A 21,478-nucleotide genomic window follows, 5' to 3' on the forward strand; every position below is an offset into this window, starting at 1 on the left:
CTCTTGGATGTCTGCTAAGAACAAGCCCTAGCAGCAGCACGAGCAGCAAGCCTGCTGCAGGAAGTAAACTTGTGTGTGCATGTGTCTCAGAGAGACAGAGAGCGAGCAGACAGACAGGCTCTTTCCCCCAGCCCAGGCAAATAGCCCCCACCTTTCTGGCTCAGCTCCCCTTTCTCCTGTCAGCCACTGCCCTCTGCTGGCCATGAGAGAAAGAGCTGGCTCTCCCAGGGGAAAGGAAACGGCCCCATAAATCAATCCGGTGACCATATTTCCCAGAGCAAACAAGGATGCTTGGCTTCGTATGCATATTCAACTGGCCAGTGGCTGGGATTGTCCAGGACGCAGAGCCTCAGTGCCCTTAAAAGACGGAGTAAAAATCCTAGCAGTGCTACCCTAGGCTCCCACAGCGCACTGAAGCCTGGAAAGCAGAGGATCTGGATCCCAGAGGACTCAAGGGCACGGAGGCAGATGCCGGCATAGGGAACTCGCCACCAGCGCCGCGACCCCGGCCCTGACACACGCTCACAAGCCCACACCTCGCCCCAGCCCCTGGAGCCGGGACCCAGCAGCGCAGACCTCTTGTCCCTGACAAGCTCTGCAGAGGGCAGGGATGTCAGCAGGCCGCTGGCAGCCGGCGGTACCTGGCTATCCCCCAGCCTCACGCATTACCTGCCGGCCCTCCTCGCTCCCGGCTAGGCGCTGGTAAGCAGATCGCTCCCCCATGGAGCCGACTCCCGGCGTCCCGGACGCCCGCCCGCAGCCCCCGCCCCTCCTGCGGCCCCGGCGGCGGCGTCACTGCCCTGCGTCCTGAGGGGCCGGGCCTCGAGCATCCTCCCGGAGGAGGGCAGGGCGGCCGCAGCGCCTCGCCCGCCAGGGCGGCCGCATCCTGGCCCGCACCGCAGGGCGGCCTTGCTCGCGGCCTCTCCCGGAGCCCCGCCCCAACCCCGCGGGGCCTCGCCGCGCTACTGGCGGGGGTCCACTCCGCCGCCCCGGGACCACGGCTACCTCGACCTTGGCCTGCGCGCGGGACCCCAGGGTTCCATGGCCACCGACGAGGTTCCTGGCGAATCGAATGCTCCCAAACGAATGCCCAGGAAGGGAAGCCTCCGTCTCAACTGCACCAGACCCGACCTTCCAGGCCCACCCCTCCACCTGCCGCAGCTTCCCCTTAACTCCGAGAATGCGCAGCGCCCACCTGCCCGGCTCCTCGGCGCGCGTCCCCGAGCCCAGCCCTCACCCAGCCGCCGCCGCCACGCTCCCACGGGAGCAGACCCGGCCCGCCCCGCCCTCAGCCGGGCCTTGACATCTCCGCCCCACAAACCGGCCGCAGCTGCGCCACGGAGCGCGCGGGCCAGGGTCGGGGTCTGACTCTGACCTTGCGAGGTTCTGGCGGCCGAGCCGCTCCTGCACGAGCCCCCTCAGGACGCCGCACCCGGCTCTGCGGAGCCCACCTGCCCAGGCTCCTCCTCTCCGTCCTGGCCCCGGGGCGTCTCACACACACCCTCTCACTGGCATGGCATCTGAAGCATCCACTGACTCTTTCCTACCAGGTATTTAGGGCTGAGCGTAGGGTTGAGGCAGAAGATGGAGACTCCTCTCCCTGCTCAGGTGCAAGGTGGAGGAGACAGACCCCAGGAGGGCCCTGGTGCGTTCCCACGGGGCTCACTCCCACCCAGTCCCATCCTCGCCGCCGGGGGAAGCCCCAGGGGTAGGGGTGACTCTGCCAGGCAGGAGTAAGGTAGCTGCAGCAGAAAGGCATCGCTGGAGTAGCTGCAGGGACCCCAAGTGCAGAGGGCTGTGGAGAAGGCAGGGCCCAAGGTCTGAGCCAAACCATTCCTCCCCGCTCCACCCCCTGTACACGCCATCTCGCAGCACCACCCTGGAGTACCAGAGCCACCAGGTCTAGGGGTTGGGGGCATCCCTTGGTCTTCCCGTGCCCCACATTGTGGCCGGGGACCAGCCTGCCCCGCTGTCTACCGCCCTTTCCCCGGTCTCCCCAACAGCATCCGTGAAGTGACAGATCCACACCAAGGAGCAGACAGGACATGCAATTTCCAGCCAAGAAAAATTTTCCAAAACAATCTACCGTATTCTCGGGAATACACGCCACCACCCACCCACCCCCACCTCAGAGCTGGCCCTCTCCCACCTCTTCCTCTTCTCCGAGCCCTGGAGGAAAACAGCACACTGGGGTGGGGGGTGGGGGGGAGGCTGAAGATTCCTCCCCCAGCCTTAGCCGGTCAGGTCAGCCCCCTGCACAGGCGGCCCTCCTGCCCCTTCCTTTGCGGTGCAGGGCTCCAGTTTCTGCAGCAAGGCCAGGCTGGCTCCCCTTATCTCATCCCACAAGGAGGGACACCAGGCAGCCCTGCACGTTCAGGTCAGCCTAATCTGACATCAGGCTGGTCTGGGAAGGAGGCTGGCTCGGGGCCAAGGGAAAAGGAGTGATTCAGACACACACCATGGCTGTCCACACCCTCTCCATCTACGGAACACCAGGGCCCCCACCCCGCCTGGCCCCTGAAACTGTGTGTGTCTGCAGGTGGTGCTGGGCCCAAGGACCAAGCCCGGCGTGCAGCCTCTTCACTCTTCCTGAGGGTGCTGAACTCCCGTGTCCTCTACTGGAAGGATGCTGCGCTCCCCAGGGGTGCCTCTGCTCCAGGGCTCCTACTGCCACCACTGTTCTCTCCATCCCTACAGATGGTTAGCTACCGGGCAACTCCACCAGGAGGTTGCACATGCGCCGGCAGCTGCGTGTCCAAACAGCTCAGCATCATCCCCTTAAGCCCTGCTAATCCCTGCCCCTGTGTCCTGACTGAAAACATCACTGGCCAACCCAGGCTGGGACCCACGCACCACATGCCCCACCTCCCAACCTACGACTCCGCCTCATCCCTCTACCCTCCCTCACCCCCACCCCCAGGTGTGCTGCAAAATCGTGGCTGCCAGCCTCCCAGGTATTCCTCCCATCTCTATCATCGGGATCAGGAGCCAGGCAGACCTGAGCTGGAATCTTGGCTCCGCATTCTCTGCTTGGGCAGGGTTTGAGCAAATCACTTAACCTCGATTTGCTCAATGGCAGGGGATACAAGGGATGTGCTTCATGCAGCAGTTAGGAGGCCTCGGCACGACAAGGACCAGGACACTGAGCCCAGGACGCGGAGCCCAGGCAGCATCTGGCTGCCCTCCAGCTCTGACATCTGCACACAGCAGGCCTCCCGCCTCTTCTGCCCATGCCCCCTCAGTAACTGCTCCCAGGCAGAGCCCTGCTGGCTGCAAGGTTCTTCAGAGACCCACTCGTGCCTGTTTCTCCACCCACTCTTCTCAAACGTCTGCTCTTCCAGACACATGCCGACTTCTTTCATTTGTTTGTAACATTCCTCTGTCTATGCGATAAACTCCTACACACCCCTCAAGACCCCCAAACCAAATACCATCTTTTCTCATTTCCTACTGAAAACAGTAATATAAACACTGTTTATATTACTATTCTATTACTATACTATATTTATACTATTATTACTATAGTATATTATATTACTATTATTTATAGTATATGTTTAAAAAAAAGGCAGCCAAACATATAAACAATTTTAAATTATCCACCATGCTCCAATCCTTAGAATGTGGCCTTTGCTGTAGCCTGTTATTCCTACAGAATAGAATGCTCCTCCATGTGGCTCGCACATCCATCACCTTGAAGGCAAGAGACCCAGCAAGTGGAGAGCTTGCAGCGAAGACTTCAGCCTTGGTGACAGGCCCTGGAGCAAGGCAGCAGGCCTCTCTTCCTGGGGGCAGCGGCTGCACACCTCCCCACCTGGCTGCCCTCCTCCCTGTGCAACTTACCCGCCCCGACCCCCACCCCGCCTCATAGTTAATTCCGGAAACAGCCACCTTCCCGGGAAGAGGGGCTCTCAGTCTCCTTACCGCCACTAAGCTAGTGTGCTCCCACCGTTTCACACCCTGCCACAACCTGGCGGGTGCAGCAGGAGAGCAGGAGAGCCGGGTACCTTGTCATCGGGCGGCGCAGGCACAGCCACTGGACACCACTGACACCCACAGGAAGCAGGCCTGGGCTTGTCGGGCCTCACAGGGACAGAGGTCGGGGACAGGACAAAGCCAGGCTGGGAAGCAGGGTGCAGAGGCAGATGCAGACACACCAGACACAGGGACTCTCCCGGGCCCCATCCCTGCAGCTCCGACAGCAGGACGGGAACGTGACTGCACACAGCGGCACGGCCTGCCCTCCGCTCCCCAGCAAATGCATCTCGCAAGGACTGTGCGGCTGGCTGTTCCTGCCCTGCCAGCTGAAGCCCCTGACCCTCGGAGTCCCGGCATGTGCCTGGAGCACCCCCACCCCGCCACCAGCAGCACGTGACAGAGGATGACTCCCTGCAGCCATCATGGTCTGGAGCCCACGCTCACCACGCCTGCCTGGTGCCAGGGCTGGGAAGCTGCGACCTGCAGAGAGCTGCCTCTCCCTGTCATCCCGCCCAGGGCCCCACAGGGACTCCAGGGAAGGGACGATGGCTCCCGGAGCTCTTCCAGGGCTGGGCAGAGCCACCCAGCTGGTCAGCCTCCCCCTCCCCCTCAGCAAGAGCCCAGCACTGAAGGGGCCTATTGTTGGGCCCTGGAGATGGGGTGGGCAAAGGAGGAGAGGAGAAGCCAGAGCTGGGAGCTGTAGAACGTTTACTCTGCAAGATGCTGAAGCTCACCCCCTTGGGTCCACGTCTACACCAAAGCCAGAGGAACATGCAGCCCAGAGCAGGCAGGGGCCCCTGGAGAGTCGGTGAGAAACACCAGGGGCTCAGGATGGCCAGCTTACTTCCCGCTGGGCTCTGCCTGCGGTTGGACCCGCGAAGGACCCGAGACTCTCAGAGGGGCTTGCCTGGCCCAAGGCATGAAGAAGCTGCCTCAGGAAATGCAGACCCCAGGGCAGGGGCGGGGGTGCCCTCATCAGGTGACATGGAATGCAGGGGACACAGACAGTGCAGTCCCAGTGGGGGCTCCCAAGAGGTATGGCTGCTGGCAAGAGGGGCCAGCCCACCCATCCTGCCCCTCCCTCCCCCGTCTCCAGCCATCCACTGGGCACTACCGTGTCCCTGTGCTAGGGATTCCCAGGAAACATGAGAGGGCGAATGCCAGGGTCTGCAGCCTCCAAAAGGCCCCCTCGGCTAGCCCAGGGCTGAGCTGTGTCTCCACTGACTACAGATCATCCCTACTACCCTAGGCGAGGCCCTGGAGGAGGGACTAGGCTCACCCAGAGAGAAGCGGAAGCCAGGATTCGGTCCTTATACAACCGCACACTGGCTCCAGGGTGCGGGCCGCGGAGGGCAGAGCTGAGGGCCCACGGGAGACACATGAAACGCCCTGTCCTTTGCTGATGCTTCGTGAATCCATGGATTCTGCAGATGGGGGAGGTTAATGAGGGGCTAGGGACCACCACCACCCCCCGCCACGCACGTCATCCCACTCCTTCCCAAACCTCACCACGGGGAAGGAGCTCTGAATGACGTCGGCACCAAGGGATGGGAGAACAGCAGAGGAGACGGCCACGAGTGACCCTGGGAAGCAGGAAAGCAGCCGGGCTGGGCACAAGGGAGCCTCAAGGCCACAGTGCCCAGCCCAGTCCACAGAAGCCTCCAAAGGCCCAGGCACCTGCAGCCCCAGAAGCCACTGGAAGGAAGAGGGGTGTGCCAGGAGGGAGATGCTAAAAATGCTGAGACGCAGAGAAGGAAATGGTATTTAAGGAGCCGAAAGCCCTCAGACTCCCTTGACACAAGCCACTAGGAGACCCCCCCTTCAACCCCGACGAAGGCTGAGCCAGCAGGTAGGGGGTGCCACACACAGCAGGTCCCCTTCTCTACCTGCTGCCAAGACACTGAACCAGGCCTCCACCCCCGGCAGGGGACAGAAGGTGTCTTCCCGGGGACACTGGGCCAGGCCAAGAAAGATGTCAAGATGCTCGCCCTCCGGGTTGCCAACAGATGGTCCCCTCCAGGCACCACACACAGCTAGGTCAACAAGGCCACCACCCTGTGCTGCAGTCCCGCCTCCCCCCACCAAGAGCACACAGCAAGTACCAGATCCCCGCCCAGGAAGTGAAAGCCTCCAACATGGGAGAGGGGGTAACACACAGGAAACAGATGCTGCAGAAAAAAAAATTCAGACTGGCAACTCATTACTACCCTTGGGGCAGTGAGAGGCTTTGTCCACAAAGTAAGAACCAAGGTTATTATTTTCTAAATGGGGGAAACCAAAATTTCTAAATACAACAGCAGGCACAAACTCTCAGCAGAACCCTCCCCAGCAAAGTCTGGCCCAGAGCAGGGGCTCAGACCTATTTCCTGCAGGGATCCGAGAGGCGCAGGCCACTGTGGCACGGACCGCAGTGCACATGCCAATCAGCTGTGGATCTTATTAAAAGGCAGATTCTGATCCCGCAGGTCGGGGCGGGGCCCTACAGGCTCCCATGTGCTGCTGCCTCTGGCCCAGGGCCCACAGTCTGAGACGCGAGGGTCTTCTCCACGCTCTGGGGCTGTGGTTCTTCCTCCCGCTGCGCATGGGACGCCCTGGGAGCTTGCAGAGTCTCCCAGTGGGTCCCGAGAGCACCCGTCCTGGCCAGAGCAGCCCTGTTCTCAGACCCCCTCTCCTGGCAGGGACCACTCTGAAGGCGCCTTCCTCGTGGCCCTGAGCACGGGTTCCCAGGCCTGCTGACTTTCATGTCAGTGCGTGGAGGAATCGTTATACTGGTAACCCAAGAAATTCATACTGGGAATTTTTTCCTTGTTAGAATCTCACGCTTACCTTTCCTGCCTTCTAAACATCTAGACCGCAGGGCCAGTGCTGTGGTGCAGGGAGGGTTAAGCCTCTGCCTGCACGCCGGCATCCATACTGGGGCTCTGCTTTCCACCCAGCTCCCTAAAGGCCTGGGAAAGCAGGAGATGACCCAAGTACTTGGGTCCCTACCGCCCATGTGGGAGACCTGGATGGATTTTCTGGCTTCTCGCTTCAGCCTGGCCCACCCCCAGCTGCTCTCTCTCTCCCTCTGTCACTATGCCTTTCAAATAGATAAAATAAATATTCAGACTTCAAAACTTTAGCACATGAAATGTGGATTATCTCATGCAGGCAACACAGGGGGTACAATTGGATCAAGAGTTCATCCAAGGGGTCGACCCTGTGACACAGAGGGTTAAGCCACAGTCTGCAGCACCGGCATCCCATACAGGTGACGGTTCGAGTCCCGATGACTCTGCTTCCGATCCAGGTCTCTGCTAATGCACCTGGGAAAGCAGTGGAAGATGGCCCAAGCGCTTGGGGCCGTAAACCTGCGTGGGAGACCCAGAAGATGCTGCTGGCTTCAGCCTGGCCCAGTCCTGGATGTTGTGGACATTTGGACAGTGAAGCAGCAGATGGAAAATCTCTCTAATTCTTTCACATCAAATAAATAAAACTTTAAATAATAATAATAATAATAATAATAATAATAAAAAGGTCATCCATGACACAGCATTTTGAACGACTTGACCCTGCAACCTAAAAGGCAGTGCAGGAAGTTCCTCCAGCAACTTCTAACCTAGAGCTCCGGCTCAGCGAAGCCATCAACCAGGGGATGAGTGTCAGGCTGGCGTGGCCTCAGCACCCACCACTCAGTCACACTCCTTTCTCAGGAGACAGGCGATCTGACCCAGAGGCTAGGGAAGCTGGGGTGGCGGGGGAGGCCCTGAGGCAGCCCAGGGTGGGGTGGGGGTGCAGACAGCTGTGGGTCCTGCAGCGCAACAGCCTCAGCAAGGTGACAGCCAACAGCACGGCCTGCTGCAGGACCCCAGCAACTCATCTAAGTCTGACCAGTAGAGAGGGCGCACAGAAAAAACCATGCCAACAAAACAGCAATGCGGGGGAGAACCAGGCGTGGGGCGGGAATGGGAAAGTCATCCGGGTCTGCTACATCCTATCAACGTGAACGGGGACAACAGGGGGAAGAAAAGGTCCCACACACCTGGTCTGAAAGGCGTGGGGGGGGGGGGAGTTTGGAAAGGAAGAAAGCCAAGCCCTCATCTCCAGCTGAGATGCATTCCCAGGGATCAGCTCTGCCCTCCTGACTGGAACCACACAGAAACCTCAGGACGACAGAGAGCAGGAAGCCTCCACGTTTGCAGCGCAGGGAAGAGAGCCCAGCTGGACCCAGCACACTCCTGGGGCGAGGAGTGCAGGGAGACTGGGGTTAGAGCTCCCTGACCAGGGCACAGGGTCTGCGTCTGTGGCACGAGGCAAACCCCCCCCCCCCCAGGCTGGGTCAGAAGTGACAGCGCCAGGAGCACAGGAGGCTGGAAGAGGGTCTGTTCTCACCAACCAGATGGGAAAAGCTAGGCACTGGGGGAAGAAACACTGAAGGGTCTAGTCTCAGCGTGGAGGAATCATTAGCACTGGACTGCCAGGTGGCTCCATCCCCCCTAACAAACCTTAAAAAAGCAAGCCGGTGCTGCAGCTCACTAGGCTAATCCTCCGCCTGCAGCGCCGGGACCCCAGGTTCTAGTCCTGGTTGAGGCGCCGGTTCTGTCCCGGTTGCTCCTCTTCCAGTCCAGCTCTCTGCTCTGGCCTGGGAAGGCAGTGGAGGATGGCCCAAGTGCTTGGGCACCTGGCTCCTGGATTCGGATCGGCACAGCACCAGCCATAGTGGCCATTTGGGGGGTAAACCAGCGGAAGGAAGACCTTTCTAACTCTGCCTGTCAAAAAAAAAAAAAAAAAAAAACAGACCCAAACAGATCAAAATGTTTGCAAGTCACTTAGCCGCCTCCCAGAGCCAAGCTCAAGAATATTTACAAGAATGCAAAAAATATCCAGCAACCACTATGGTAAGATTCACACTCCCCGGGCTGGCGCTGTGGTGTGGCAGGTAAAGCTACCACCTGCAGTGCCAGCATCCCATGTGGGCACCGGTTTGAGTCCCAGCTGCTCCACTTCCTATCCAGCTCTCTGCTGTGGCCTAGGAAAGCAGTAGAAGCAGTAGAAGATGGCCCAAGTCCTTGGGCCTCTGCACCCACGTGGGAGACCTAGAAGCAGCTCCAGGCTCCTGGCTTCAGATCGGTGCAGCTCCGGCCTTTGCCGCCATTTGGGGAGTGAACCATCAGATGGAAGACCTCTCTCTCTCTCTCTCTCTCTGCCTCTCCTCTCTCTGTGTAGCTCTGACTTTCAAATAAATAAATAAATTTTTTTGAAGAAAAGTATGGGTGAAAAATTTTCAAATTTAGTCAAAGCTATAAGCCCACAGATCTACAGAGCTCAATGAATTTCAGCCCCAGAACATGCTGAAAACTATACCAAAGCACATCACCATTAAATTTAGTGATAAAGAGGAAAAAACTTGAAAAGGAGGGGAAGGCCGGCGCCGCAGCTCACCAGGCTAATCCTCCACCTAGCAGCGCTGGCACACCGGGTTCTAGTCCCAGTCGGGGCACCAGATTCTGTCCCGGTTGCCCCTCTTCCAGGCCAGCTCTCTGCTGTGGCCAGGGAGTGCAGTGGAGGATGGCCCAAGTGCTTGGGCCCTGCACCCCATGGAAGACCAGGAGAAGCACCTGGCTCCTGCCATCGGATCAGCGCGGTGCACCGGCCGCAGCGCGCTAGCCATGGCAGCCATTGGAGGGTGAACCAATGGCAAAAGGAAGACCTTTCTGTCTCTCTCTCTCACTGCCCACTCTGCCTGTCCAAAAAAAAAAAAAAAAGGAGGGGAAGGCCCATACCACGTACAAAGGAACAAAGATTAAGGATGACAACAGGGATGGACATTTGGCACAGCAGTTATTCTGCCCACATCCCATATCAGAGAGCCTGGGTTCGAGTCCTGGCTCCACTTTTGAGTCCAGCTTCCTGCTAACGCACAGCCTGGGAAGCAGCAGGTGACTGATGTACCTGGGTCCCTGCCAGCCGCGTGGGAGACCCTGGCTGAGTTCCAGGCTCCTGGCTTCAGCATGGTCCTGCCCTGGCTGTGGTGCGCATTTGGGGAGTGAACCAGCAGATGGAAGATCTCTGTCTGTATCGCCATATCTCCCTCTCTCTGCCTTCCAAATAAAAATAAGTAAACATCTTAAAAGGATGACAAGATTTCCGAAAAACAACAGAAACGAGAAGACAATGGCACATCATTCAAGCACCAAGAGAAACCGACAACCTGGAGTGCTGTGTCGGGGAGATACTTTCAGACATAAAGGCAAAAGAAGCTCATGAGAGCTAAAAGGATTCAGCACCAACCAACATGCACTGCACCACACATTCACTACATGTGTACTTCTTATTATTGAAATCATTTTAAAAGATAAGTTGACTGATTAAATAATAGTTACGTGCTGTGGGGTTTCTAACATGTAATTTTTTGTTCATAACAGAATTCCGAGAGGAAAGAAATGAAAATATGCCATTTTAATGTTCTTATACTAATACTCTTAAAGGTACCTATGATAAGTTTAAAATATATACTATGAATCCTGTAAATGCGAAAAGGAAAAAGTACTCACAGAAACACAGAAGCAAAAATTCTTAAAACAAATTCCACAGTAAAAAGAATCCAACAATATATACGTATAGAAGTAACACATCATGGGGCCGCCTGCAGTGCCGGCATCCCTTATGGGCGCTGGTTCAGACCCGGCTGCTCCATTTCTGATCCAGCTCTCTGTGATGGCCTAGGAAAGCAATGAAAAATGGCCCAACTCCTCGGGCCCCCGCACCCGCATGGGAAAACCCGAGGAAGCTCCTGGCTCCTGACTTCAGATCGGTGCAGCTCCGGCCGTTACGGCCAACTGGGGAATGAACTTCTCTCTATGTAACTCTGACTTTCAAATAAATAAATAAATCTTTGAAGAAGAAAAAAAAAGAAATAGCACATCGTAACCAAGTCGAGTTTGTGCCAGGAATGTAAGGCTGCTGTAACATCTGAAGATCCATCAATACAATGCATCATATTAACAAATTAAATAATCATTTTGATAGACACAGAAAAAACAGTTGACAAAATCCAACACTCATTCCTGATTAAAATTCTCAGCAAAGCAGGAACAGCAGGGAACCTTCTCAACTTGATAAAGACCATTTATGAAAAACCCACAGCTAATGCCACAAGAAATGAGAAAAGGCTGACTGTTTTCCCCCCAGAGTCAGCAGCCTGGCACCTACCCTCCCATTCACCAGACACCAGGGGATCCCAGTGTGGGCAATCAGGCAAGAACAAAGATCAGAGAAGAAGAAGTCAGACTGCTTTTATTGGCAGATGACACGGCAGTCCACCTAGAAGCTCCAATGGAAGTTACCAAAAAGCGACAATTAACTAATAAAACAGTTCAGCAAAGCTTCAGGATTCAAGTTCAGTGTACAAAAATCAATAGTATTTACATTATTCGCCCACCTCACGTCAGGGTTCAGAGACTTGACTCTGGACGGAAGGGTCAGGTATCCAGAATGCAAAGTAAAACACCTGTGCAGGTGTTTTCAAAGGCTGCACACTGGGGTTCTGAGCCTCTGCTCTGAGCTCCGTCCCAGAGAAGAAAAACATACAGCCAGCCATTCTTCTTTTCATCCTAATTCAGTTCTTTTTTTTTTTTTTTTTAAGATTTATTTATTTATTTGAAAGGCAGAGTTACACAGAGAGAGAAGGAGAGGCAGAGAGACAGAGATCTTCCATCTACTGGTTCACTCCCATATGGCTGCAACGGTCAGAGCTGCGCTGATCCGAAGCCAGGAGTCAAGGGCTTCCTCCAGGTCTCCCACATGGATGCAGGGGCCCAAGTGCTTGGGCCACCTTCCACCGCTTTCCCAGGCCATAGCAGAGAGCTGGATCAGAAGTGGAGCAGCCAGGACTTGAACCGGCACAAATATGGGATGCTGGCACTGGAAGCGGCAGCTTTACCCACTACACCACAGTGCCGGCCCCCAATTCAGTTCTTTGATTAAGAAAAGATTCTCAGGCCAGCGCTGTGGTGTAGTGCGTTAACGCCCTGGCCTGAAGCACCAGCATCCCATATGGGCGCCGGTTCAAGTCCTGGCTGCTCCACTTCCAATCCAGCTCTCTGCTATGGCCTGGGAAAGCAGTAGAAGATGGCCAAGTCCTTGGACCTCTGCATGCACGTGGGAGACCCAGAAGAAGCTCTTGGCTCCCGGCTTCAGATCGGTGCAGCTCCAGCTATTGCGGCCAATTGGGAAGGGAACCGTCGAATGGAAGACTTCTCTCTCTCTCTCTCTGCCTCTCCTTCTCTGTGTAACTCTGACTTTCAAATAAACAAATAAATAAATCTTTAAAAAAAAAAAAAAGAAAGAAAAGATTCTCAACCTGTATTCCAAAATCTCTGGGTAGAGACAAATTTTAAAAAACTATTTATATATACTACCAATAATCGGACGTTGAAATTTTAAAAATGATACCAATCTTATAGCAACATTATTGATGACAGCCAAAAGGTGGAAGCAATCAACTTCCCATGAATGGATGAATGGATTTTTTAAATGCAGCCTAGTGAAATATTATTCAGTCTTAAAAAGGGGCGAGCGTGTGACACAGCAGATTAAGTCACTGCCTGCCGTGCTGGGAATCCATGAGCACCAGTTCCAGTCCTGGCTGCTTCACTGCTAATGCACCTGGGAAAGCAGCAGAGGATGGCCCAAGTGCTTGGGCCCCTGCACCCACATGGGAGACCCAGAAGAAGCTCCTGGCTCCTGGCTCCTGGCTTTAGTGTGGCCCAGCCCAGGCCATTGCAGCCATCTGGGGAGTGAACCAGCAGATGGAAGATCTCTCTCATCTTCCCTCTCTGTAACTCTTTCAAATAAATTAATAAATCTTAAAAAAAAAAAAAAAAGACAAAATTCAAACACATGCTACAACAAGGATGAATTCTGAATATATTTTGCTAAGTGAAATAAACCAGTCATAGAAGGACAAATACTGCATGACTCCACCCCTGTGAAACACCTGAAGCAGTCAAATGCAGGGAGTCACGGAGTAGAATGCTGATTACCAGGTGCTGAGGGAGGAAGCTATAGGGAGTAACGGCTGAATGACACAGAGTTTCAGTTTTGCAAGAAGAAGTAAGTTCAGGGGGGGTGGTAGTGATGGTTGTACTGTGAATATTTAATATCACCGAATTGTACACTATAAAGTGGTAAATTTTATGTATACTTTATCACAATTTTAGAAAGTTTTTTTTTTAAATACCATACAGGGTGTTGGCATCTGGTACGGTAGTGAAGATGCCCGCATCCCATATCAGAGTCCCTGGGCTCAAGTCCTAGCTCCATTTCCAATCCCAGCTTCCTGCTAATGCACATCCTGGGAGACAGGACGTAATGGGTCAAGTAGTTGGGTCCCTGCCACCCACATGGAAACTCAGACCAAGTTCTGGACTACTGGTTTTGGACTGGCACCATCCAGCTGTTGGGAAAATTTTGGGTGTGAGAGACAGGAAGACACCTGCCACTCTCTGCCTTCCAAATGAAGAAATGAAATAAAAATTTATATTAATCATCTTCCAAAAATTAACAAAAGCCAATACAATTTAAAATAGCATCAAAAATACATAATATTTAAAGATGTGTGACAAAAGATTGAACACTACAAAACACCGCTGAGAGAAATTACCAAACACGTAAATATGGAAACATGGTTCAGAAGTTGGAAATTAAGATGTTAATTTTCCCCACACTGATCACATCCCAATTGATCAAAATTCCAGTAGACCTTTTTTTAGAAACTAAATCTAAAATGCACACAGAAGTGCAAAGAGCTTCGAATAGCTAAAGATATTGTAAAACGGCAAAATTTGAGATCCTACCTTGATTTCAGGACTTAAAAGGAATTCAGAATAATCCAGAGTGTGATGCTGGGTTAAAGGTCAACAAAAAGACCAAGGCAACAAAACAGAGCCCACCATCAAACCCACACATCTACAACTCACTTCTGACAAACATTCACAGGAAACACAGTGGAGGGAGAAGTCTCCCACCAGTTGGTGCTGGAACAATTAGATCTCCACAGGTAAACAACAGGACTGGCTCCCGCCTAACACCATATACAAACATTATCCCCAACAAATCACAGACCTAAGTGTAAGACCCAAAAACCTCGAAACTTCCATAACAAAACACAGGAGAAACATGCTGTGACATTGGATCAGGCAAAGATTTCTTAGACATGACATCAAAAGTATAATCCATCAAAGAACAAAGTGGTAAATTGGAGTTCATGAAAATTTAAAAACTTCTCTTCACACAGTCACTGTTAAAAGAGAACTAAAATGCAAGTCACGGACGGCAAGAAAAGATTTGTAGATCATGTATCTGATGAAGGATTTATATCCAAAACACATAAAGAACTCTTCAAAACCCAACATGAAAAAAAAACCCATGCAATTAAGAATGGGTAAACAACCCGAGGAGACTCGTCACCCAAGATACAGAGACGGCAGGTGAGCACATGAAAAGATGATCAACTACATCAGTCATAAAGGAAACACAAATTAAAGCCCTAATGAGATACTGCCACAGACACAGTAGAACGCCCAGAATGAGCGCCTGGCCACGCCACGTGTTGACAGAACAGAACATGCACACACAGCCAGTGGGTGTGCAAAATTGTGCAACCACTTTGGAAGATAGTCTGGTAGTTTCGTGGTGTTTTCTTCTTTTAAGGTTGGGGGTGGGGGGCAAGAACAGATCTGTTGGTTCACTGCCTAAACGCCCACGGCAGCCAGGTCTAGGTTAGGCCAAAGCCAGGAGCTAGGAACTCCATCTGGGTCTCCGATATGGGTGGCAGCATCCCAAGCACCTGGGCCATCCTCCACTGCTTTCCCAGGCACATTATAAGCAGGGAGCTGGACCAGAAGTGAAGCAGCCGGGACTGGAACCAGCACTGATATGGGTTGCTGGCATCACAAGCAGCAGCTTAGCTCACCATCCCACAACACCAGCCCCTCGCAATTTCTTAAAAGTTAAAATATTCACCTACCAAATGATTCGGCCACCCTGGTCCCAGGCATTTACCTAAGTGTGTGTCCATACAAAGACTAACATAAACATTCACAGCAATATTGTTTGTAATAACCAAAAACTGCAAACAACCCATCAACGGGAAATGGATAGACAGACAGTGGCACACCCATGCAGCACACTACTCAGCCACAGAAAGGAATGAACAACTGAGAAAGCCGCAACACGGACGAGTGTCAAAATAATTACGCTGAATGAAAGAAGCCAGGCAGAAAGAGAGCACGTGCTATTTTATTCCATTTACTGTGAACACGCGTATAGCGACAGAAAGCTGAGCAACCTGCTACCTGGCGAGGGGCGATGGTGGAGAAGGGGTGGGAGAGAGGGGTTCCCAGGGGGCACGAGAACTTTTGGGGGATTTGGGAATAAGGGGTATGTTCACCACCTTTCTTGGGTGTATACATGTTCAAATATTAAATTGCATGTTTTAAAAAATGTTCCATTTACCATATGCCATTATACCTCAAAGCTGTTATTAAAAACAACACAACACAACACTCTTCCTTCCAGAAAAAGCAAAGCGCGGTGATAATCTCAGGTTTTAGGGGCCAGAGGAACAGGTCTGGGAGCGACGGAACCTCTACACCTGCCAGCCAGGGCTCCCGGCGGGATGGGCCGGAGCCCCCTGCTCTGAGGACGCTGCAGGCACTGACCCAACCAGCCACACAGGCAAGCACGCTGAAGCCCGGCTAAGTGTGTGACCATATCAAAAACGATCTGCCCGGTGCCTGTGCCTTTCTCCTCGGCTTCATACACCCCAAATTGAAAACGGCCCACCTGAACGAAGCAGGAGACATCTGCCTGTGTGCACATATTCCAAACAGACAATTCTCTCGGCTGACGCCCGCGAGCCAGAACCACTCTGGCCATTCTAGAAGGGCCAGGCAGCTGAACTTGCGGTGCGTGAGTGTTTGGCGTGCCAGTGTGACAGGCACGGGATGAAGCTGACAGACGGGTTTGGGTCTGCAGGAGGAGCGGGCTAACCGGCTCCTCCAGCACTCCTGCCCCCAAAGGAGCACACCAGCTCCACCCAGTCTGGTTCCGGGCCAGGGGTCTAGGGGCCCTCACAGCCACAACCTGGGCTGGGGTAGAGGTGCAGAGAAGTTGTGATGGAGGCAGCAATTCTGTACCCACCCACCCCACCACAGAGGGCTAGGGGAGCAGGCAGTGAACAGCCCTAGGAGGGTAAGCCCAGAAGCCGGCCAGCCGGAGTCCCCCTGGGCGAGAATACAGCGCCCAGCCCCGTCCAGCCCCCGGTCCCTGCGAGCCCACCTCCAGGCTGAGCGCAGCGGGGCCGGCCGGCGACCCGAGCAGCGGTCCAGAATGCAGCAGTGCAGGGCCGCCCTCCTCTCACACCTCTTTGGGCTCCTGGGGTCACCAGCAGAGCCAGAGAGCAACGTGTTGCTCTCTGCCTGCTCTTCAGGTTGGCTCTGTGCCCTCGGAATAAATCAGCTGTGACAAGACAGCGTGGCAGGAGCAGGCCAGGTTCGTGCCCAAGCCACTGGTGGCCACACTCAGCATCTCGGCTCACATGGCCAGCAGGGTTACAAGATGAGGCTCTGTTAAGGCATCGCTGCCCTCTTCCCTCCTCTGGAATGTTTTGAGGGCTTGAAGCAACCTGTGCTGAGAGCGCCAACCCAGCCTTGGTACAGAGGCACTGCCAGCCCCACGGGTAGGCAGGCAGAGAGGTGACTAGCTCCCCTGCGACTTCAACCCGGGGCTAGTCCTTGCCGCCCACACCTAGCAGCCTGCCGGCTGGTCTCACCTCTGCTCTAGACTCAAGGAGATGCCCCATCACTCTGGCTGCGAGACACCAGCTGGGGCGGGGAGAGGGGGGCGGAGGCTGCCTTACTGAAAACAGCACTGCTTCCCGCCACCCCAGACAGCCTGGAGACCACCCTCCCCACAGTAACTCCAGCCGAGAACAGAACTGGGCTTGCTTACCTGCCGCCTGTGGCCGCCTCCCTGCAGACACAGCTTCGACGATGCCCAGGCTGAGGGGGCAGAAGCCGACCCTTGCAGGCCACCTCTTACCCTCCGGGAAATAACTTCCAAAGCGCCCCACTCCCCAAATGCCTACATGCTGCACGCCCCCTCGGCTCTGGAAGTATGATCCTGGTGCCAGGCAGGCGATGCCCCAGTCACCACCTCCTCCGCCGCCGGCGCCTGCGGGTCCTGAGCCCCTCGGGGGGACCCTCTCCCGCCTGGGCTCCCTTCCCGTTTAGGTGCGTTTCCTGCACAGCCTGGACCACCTGCCCCTCCTGCACCCCGGGCAGCCAATTTGCTTCCTGCACCCCTGGGCGCCCCTCTCCCTCAGGCCCCCGGGGCCCCACAAGCCGGGCCCTGCCCACCAGCTCCGGCCGGTCTCCGGGCTCGGGGGCCTCCCCCAAGACCACCGCCTCCCGGCCGGGGTGGCCGCAGCTCTCCCAGTTCCGCTCCCCCTGCTCGCCGCAACTTTCGAGTCCCAGCCCGCGCTCGCGCTCGCGGTCCCCTAACTCGGGCTCGGGCTGCTGCAGCAGCCTGCGCGGGATCCCCTCCCCCCGCTCCTGCACCCCGGCGCGGGCCTCGCCCCGCTCCTGCACTGCGGGGCTGCCACCCCCCTTCTCCTGGTGCTGCTTGCGGGGCCCCAACCCCTCCTCCTGCGCCACTGGCCAGCTCGCCGAGCCCGTCCACGGCGCCGGGCGCCTCCAGTCCGCGCCGTCCGGCGGCCCCCACACCACCCCCAGACTGGGCTCGTGGCCTCGGCCGCCCCGCTCCTGAACCCCCGGACCCACCCCGCCCTCCTCCTGCACGGCCGGACCCACCCCGCCCTGCTCCTCCACGCCGAGCTTCAGCCCGCGGAGCTGCTGCGGGCCCCAGCTGAGAACCCCGACGCGCTGCGGCTGCTGCTCCGGCAGCGCGGGGCTCAGCCCGCCGCGCTCCTCCTGCGCTCCCCGCCGGGGGCCACCCGCCCCCACGGCCCAGCGCACTCGCCTGCCCCCCAGAGGCCGCGCGCTCCCGCCCCTCCAGATGGTGCTGCCTCGGCGCCCGCTCACACCGCCGCCCCCCCACCTCGCCCGGCTCCTTCCGCCCCGTTCCCCCGAGGAGGGAGCTGCCGAGTCCCGTCCTCCGGGCCACCCCCGCGTCCCGGGCCCGCCTCCCTGCCCTCGCCTGCGGGCGTCAACGTCCGCCCGCCGGGCGCCGCGCCCCGCGCCGGCCCCCGCAGGTGCTGCGGCCCCGCGCGCCCGCTGCCAGCCAGCGAGGGCCCGCCCTCCAGCCCTGGTTCCCGGAGCACGCCTGCGCCTGCGCCGCCCCTGGAGGGCGGGGCCGGCGGCGTTGACTCCGCCCTCTTAAAAGGCCCCGGGCCCGTTACTCCTCCCCTTTTCGCAATGCCCTCAGTTTCCCCGGCCCGTCCTCCCTTTCCGCCCCCCGACGCCCTGCGGTCGGTGTTGTTCCTTCCTGTGGTGTCAGAGCGGGGAGCGGCGAAGCAGCAGCTGGGGAGGTCCCACGGAATCAGCGAGGCCCAGTGGAGGAGCATTGCGGCGAGAATCCGCCATTCTCTCGCCTCTGTGGCTTTGCCTCGCCAGTGAGGAGGTTGGATGGGCAGCTGTCCAGGGCCACGTCCAGCGAGGGTGGGACTCTGATCCTGACTTCCCTGTAGCAGGCCTGAGGCCAGGACCTTGGCCATGCCCCTCCATCCCCCGCGCTCTCCCTTGGGGCCGATGGCTGAAAGAGGCCTGTGACAGTTCCCTCTGGGGCGTTCAGCAGAACGCGTCCTAGGCTAAGGGGCCCACCTGCGCTATCCTTCGTGAACCCTATGCCTTCTCCCCACCATCAGGGGAACTCAGAGCACGCACTCCCCACGACAGGGTACCTGCAGAGCCGGTCTTCACCCACTTGGAGGCAGCCCTGGGCAGAGAGACTCAGAACCCAATGGCTGGGGCCATTCAATGTCAGCATCGTCCATAAAATGGGTCTCGTAGAAAAGGAGCAGACACGAGGACCCGTGTGGGAACAGCTGTCTCTGGGCCCTGCTTGTCCAGCGCTGGGCCCAAGGGCCATGGCCAGGGGACAGGAGGGCAATGACGAATTGACACGGGGTCTGATTGGAGTGGATTTGAATCATGGTACTTGGCAATTTTCTACTAAATCATCTGACAGCACTACGTGCAAAGGCCGCCCCCCCCCCCCCCCCGGAGTCACCCGTCTCAGCCAAGAGACCGGCTGGGACAAGGCAGGACCCCAACCCACAGCCAGCCCAGGACCTTCTCACTTGTTGCCTGGCCACAGGGGAGAAACTCAGAGAAAACCAGAGAGGCTTCTCTCCAAGCTCCCTCACCCGGGCCGCTGGGAGATGACACTTACTAAGGCTTTTGCAGCCCTCCTGTGGGGAAGTCCTGCACTTTTCCTTCCTTCTTTATCCACTCTGCCCAACAACTCAATGCAGTAGGTATATATCACCATCGCCATCTTGCAGCTGAGAACGGAGGCTCTACATGGTTAGAGGCTGAGGCACAGCAAGCCTTGCTTCAGGAAGCATCGGGACTAACTGGATTTTAGCGATCAACAGATTGGAGCAAAGCTCCCTGCCAGTAGATCAAGCTCCAAATCAAACAAGGCTAGAGGTCAGAGCACTTCCATGTGATTCTCTTAGGGGAGCCCAGGCCTGCACTCGCTCACTTCTCCTCCAGGTTCCCTCTAGAGCAGATCCTTGGCCCCTCTGCATCCTCATTGCAAGGTTTCTCTGGAGCTTAGGCTGGACCTCCTGGGTGGCCCCCGCCAGTGTTGAACACGAGCTGTGTGTCTGTCCCATCTCTACGCTGCCCTGTGACTCTGGTACTGGTGGCTGCATAGACACTGAGAGAGGGAGCAGCCAGGGAGCCGACTGTGTGGTGGAGGAAGCAGGGCCTAGGCAGGAACCAGAGGGCTCGGGATGCGGAGAGGTGGCTGCTCTAACGTGCCTGTGCCAGCCTCCTCCCAGATCTGGGACTCACTGTGCCCACAGCACAGTGACTCTGCAAGAAGGGCTTGTCAGGGCTGGCTCCAGGCGGAGGTGGGCCCAGCTGCTCGAGGGAGGCCTTGGGTGGTGCCTGCAAGAACCTCCACCGTGCGCTGAGTACACTGAGGCAAGGTAGCAAGGGCGCAAGGCAGGCACTGCTGGGGTGCTGGGCATCGGGCTCACACCCGCGAGCAGGCGCTCCGCCAAGGGAGCTGGACGTCGCTAGGTGATTGAGCTGATGCTTTTTTGTTCTGATATGCCTTTTAAAATAGAACAAAGTATTAAAAATTATTCTCCCAACCCATTTGCGAGAGGCGAACTGAATCTAATGGATTTTTACTTTTTTAAATGAAAGGTCAATAATCAACTTGAAAATGTCAGAATTTTCTGAACTTTTAGAAAATGTTTATTTTCATCTACTTGAAAGCAAGAGCAAGAGACCTTACTTTGTTGGTTCACTCCCCAAATGCCCACAACAGCCAGGGCTGGGCCAGGCCAAAGCCGCAGGCCTGGAACTCCCGTCTGGGTCTCCCACATGGGTGGCAGGGACTCAGCACTTCAGCCATCATCCACGGCCTCCCAGGATGCATTAGCAGGAAGCTGGACCGGAAGCAGAACATCCAGGGCGTGAGCCAGCACTATGGGATGTGGGCACCCACTCGGTCACAACATCCACCCCCAATTTTTTTAACTTTTTATTGAAGTATAACATGCATGCAAAGTGCAACTTGCACCCAAATCAAGATATAGAAATACCAGTACCCCCAGAAGACCGCCAAAATGTAATTGAGATTTTTACCAACCTTCTAACATGACCTTCATACTCACTGTTTATTTTTAACTATCTGACCTCCTCCCCCCTCACCCCCTCCACCACACATCAGCAAACTCCACAACAGGGGTTTTTATTCAAAGCACAAACAACTACAATAATGCTTAGCAAAGTAGGTGCCAAAAATATCTGTTGATTGGGTCTTCACAGGGAGTAATGCAGCATTTTAAGAGCCCCCTAGCTCATTCCAGTGTACAACCAGAAATGGCAGTGCTTGGCTAGAAAGCTAACTCAGGCATGGAGGCAGAGGGGCCAGAGATGTGGGTCTTTGCTTCTCAGTGTATCCTTCGTGCCTAGCACATACCTGAGCTGAGGCCAGAGGGAAGTGAGTCGTAGGGAGAGGACTGGTATCTGGGCCAACAGTCTGACTTAACAAAGGGCAAAAGATTTCTGAGTCACGGAGGGCCTGCATGCTTCTCAGTGGAGATGGAGAGATTTCCAAAGGAATTCATAGGCATGGGTGGGGGAGGTTGTATGTGATAACCCTGACCACTTCCTCCCGGGATCAAGAACAGGCTGTGCCTTCACCCTATCACCCTATGAGAGCTCCCTGGAGCTGCTCAAGGGCCAGTGTGCACATGCCTCCAAGTATTTAATTTTCAAAACCTTACCAGGGAATTTCAAGGAGTGCTGCCAGCTGC

General features: G+C 55.9%; 1 protein-coding gene across 9 annotated transcripts in view; it reads right to left on the reverse strand.

Annotated features, from left to right (window-relative positions):
* TNK2 (tyrosine kinase non receptor 2) overlaps positions 1-17,794 on the reverse strand; it is a 41,848-nt gene extending 24,054 nt beyond the window's left edge. The window contains exon 1 of one of the 9 annotated variants that reach the window (XM_070072277.2): positions 16,972-17,794. Coding sequence is in view for 6 of the 9 variants with exons in the window: in XM_070072269.2 (XP_069928370.2) it covers positions 670-723 (54 nt within the window). In the remaining 3 variants the exon portion in view is untranslated. Of the gene's footprint in view, positions 1-669; positions 899-1,195; positions 1,283-1,375; positions 1,521-16,971 lie in introns of those variants that run through there. The other 8 variants (XM_070072278.2, XM_089331903.1, XM_070072269.2 and 5 more) reach the window with 8 other exon arrangements.
* Positions 17,795-21,478: the final 3,684 nt, after the last annotated feature.

The sequence above is a fragment of the Oryctolagus cuniculus genome, chromosome 4 (assembly GCF_051225735.1).
Source record: "Oryctolagus cuniculus isolate XC-2025 breed Fujian yellow rabbit chromosome 4, ASM5122573v1, whole genome shotgun sequence".
Lineage (NCBI taxonomy): Eukaryota > Metazoa > Chordata > Mammalia > Lagomorpha > Leporidae > Oryctolagus > Oryctolagus cuniculus.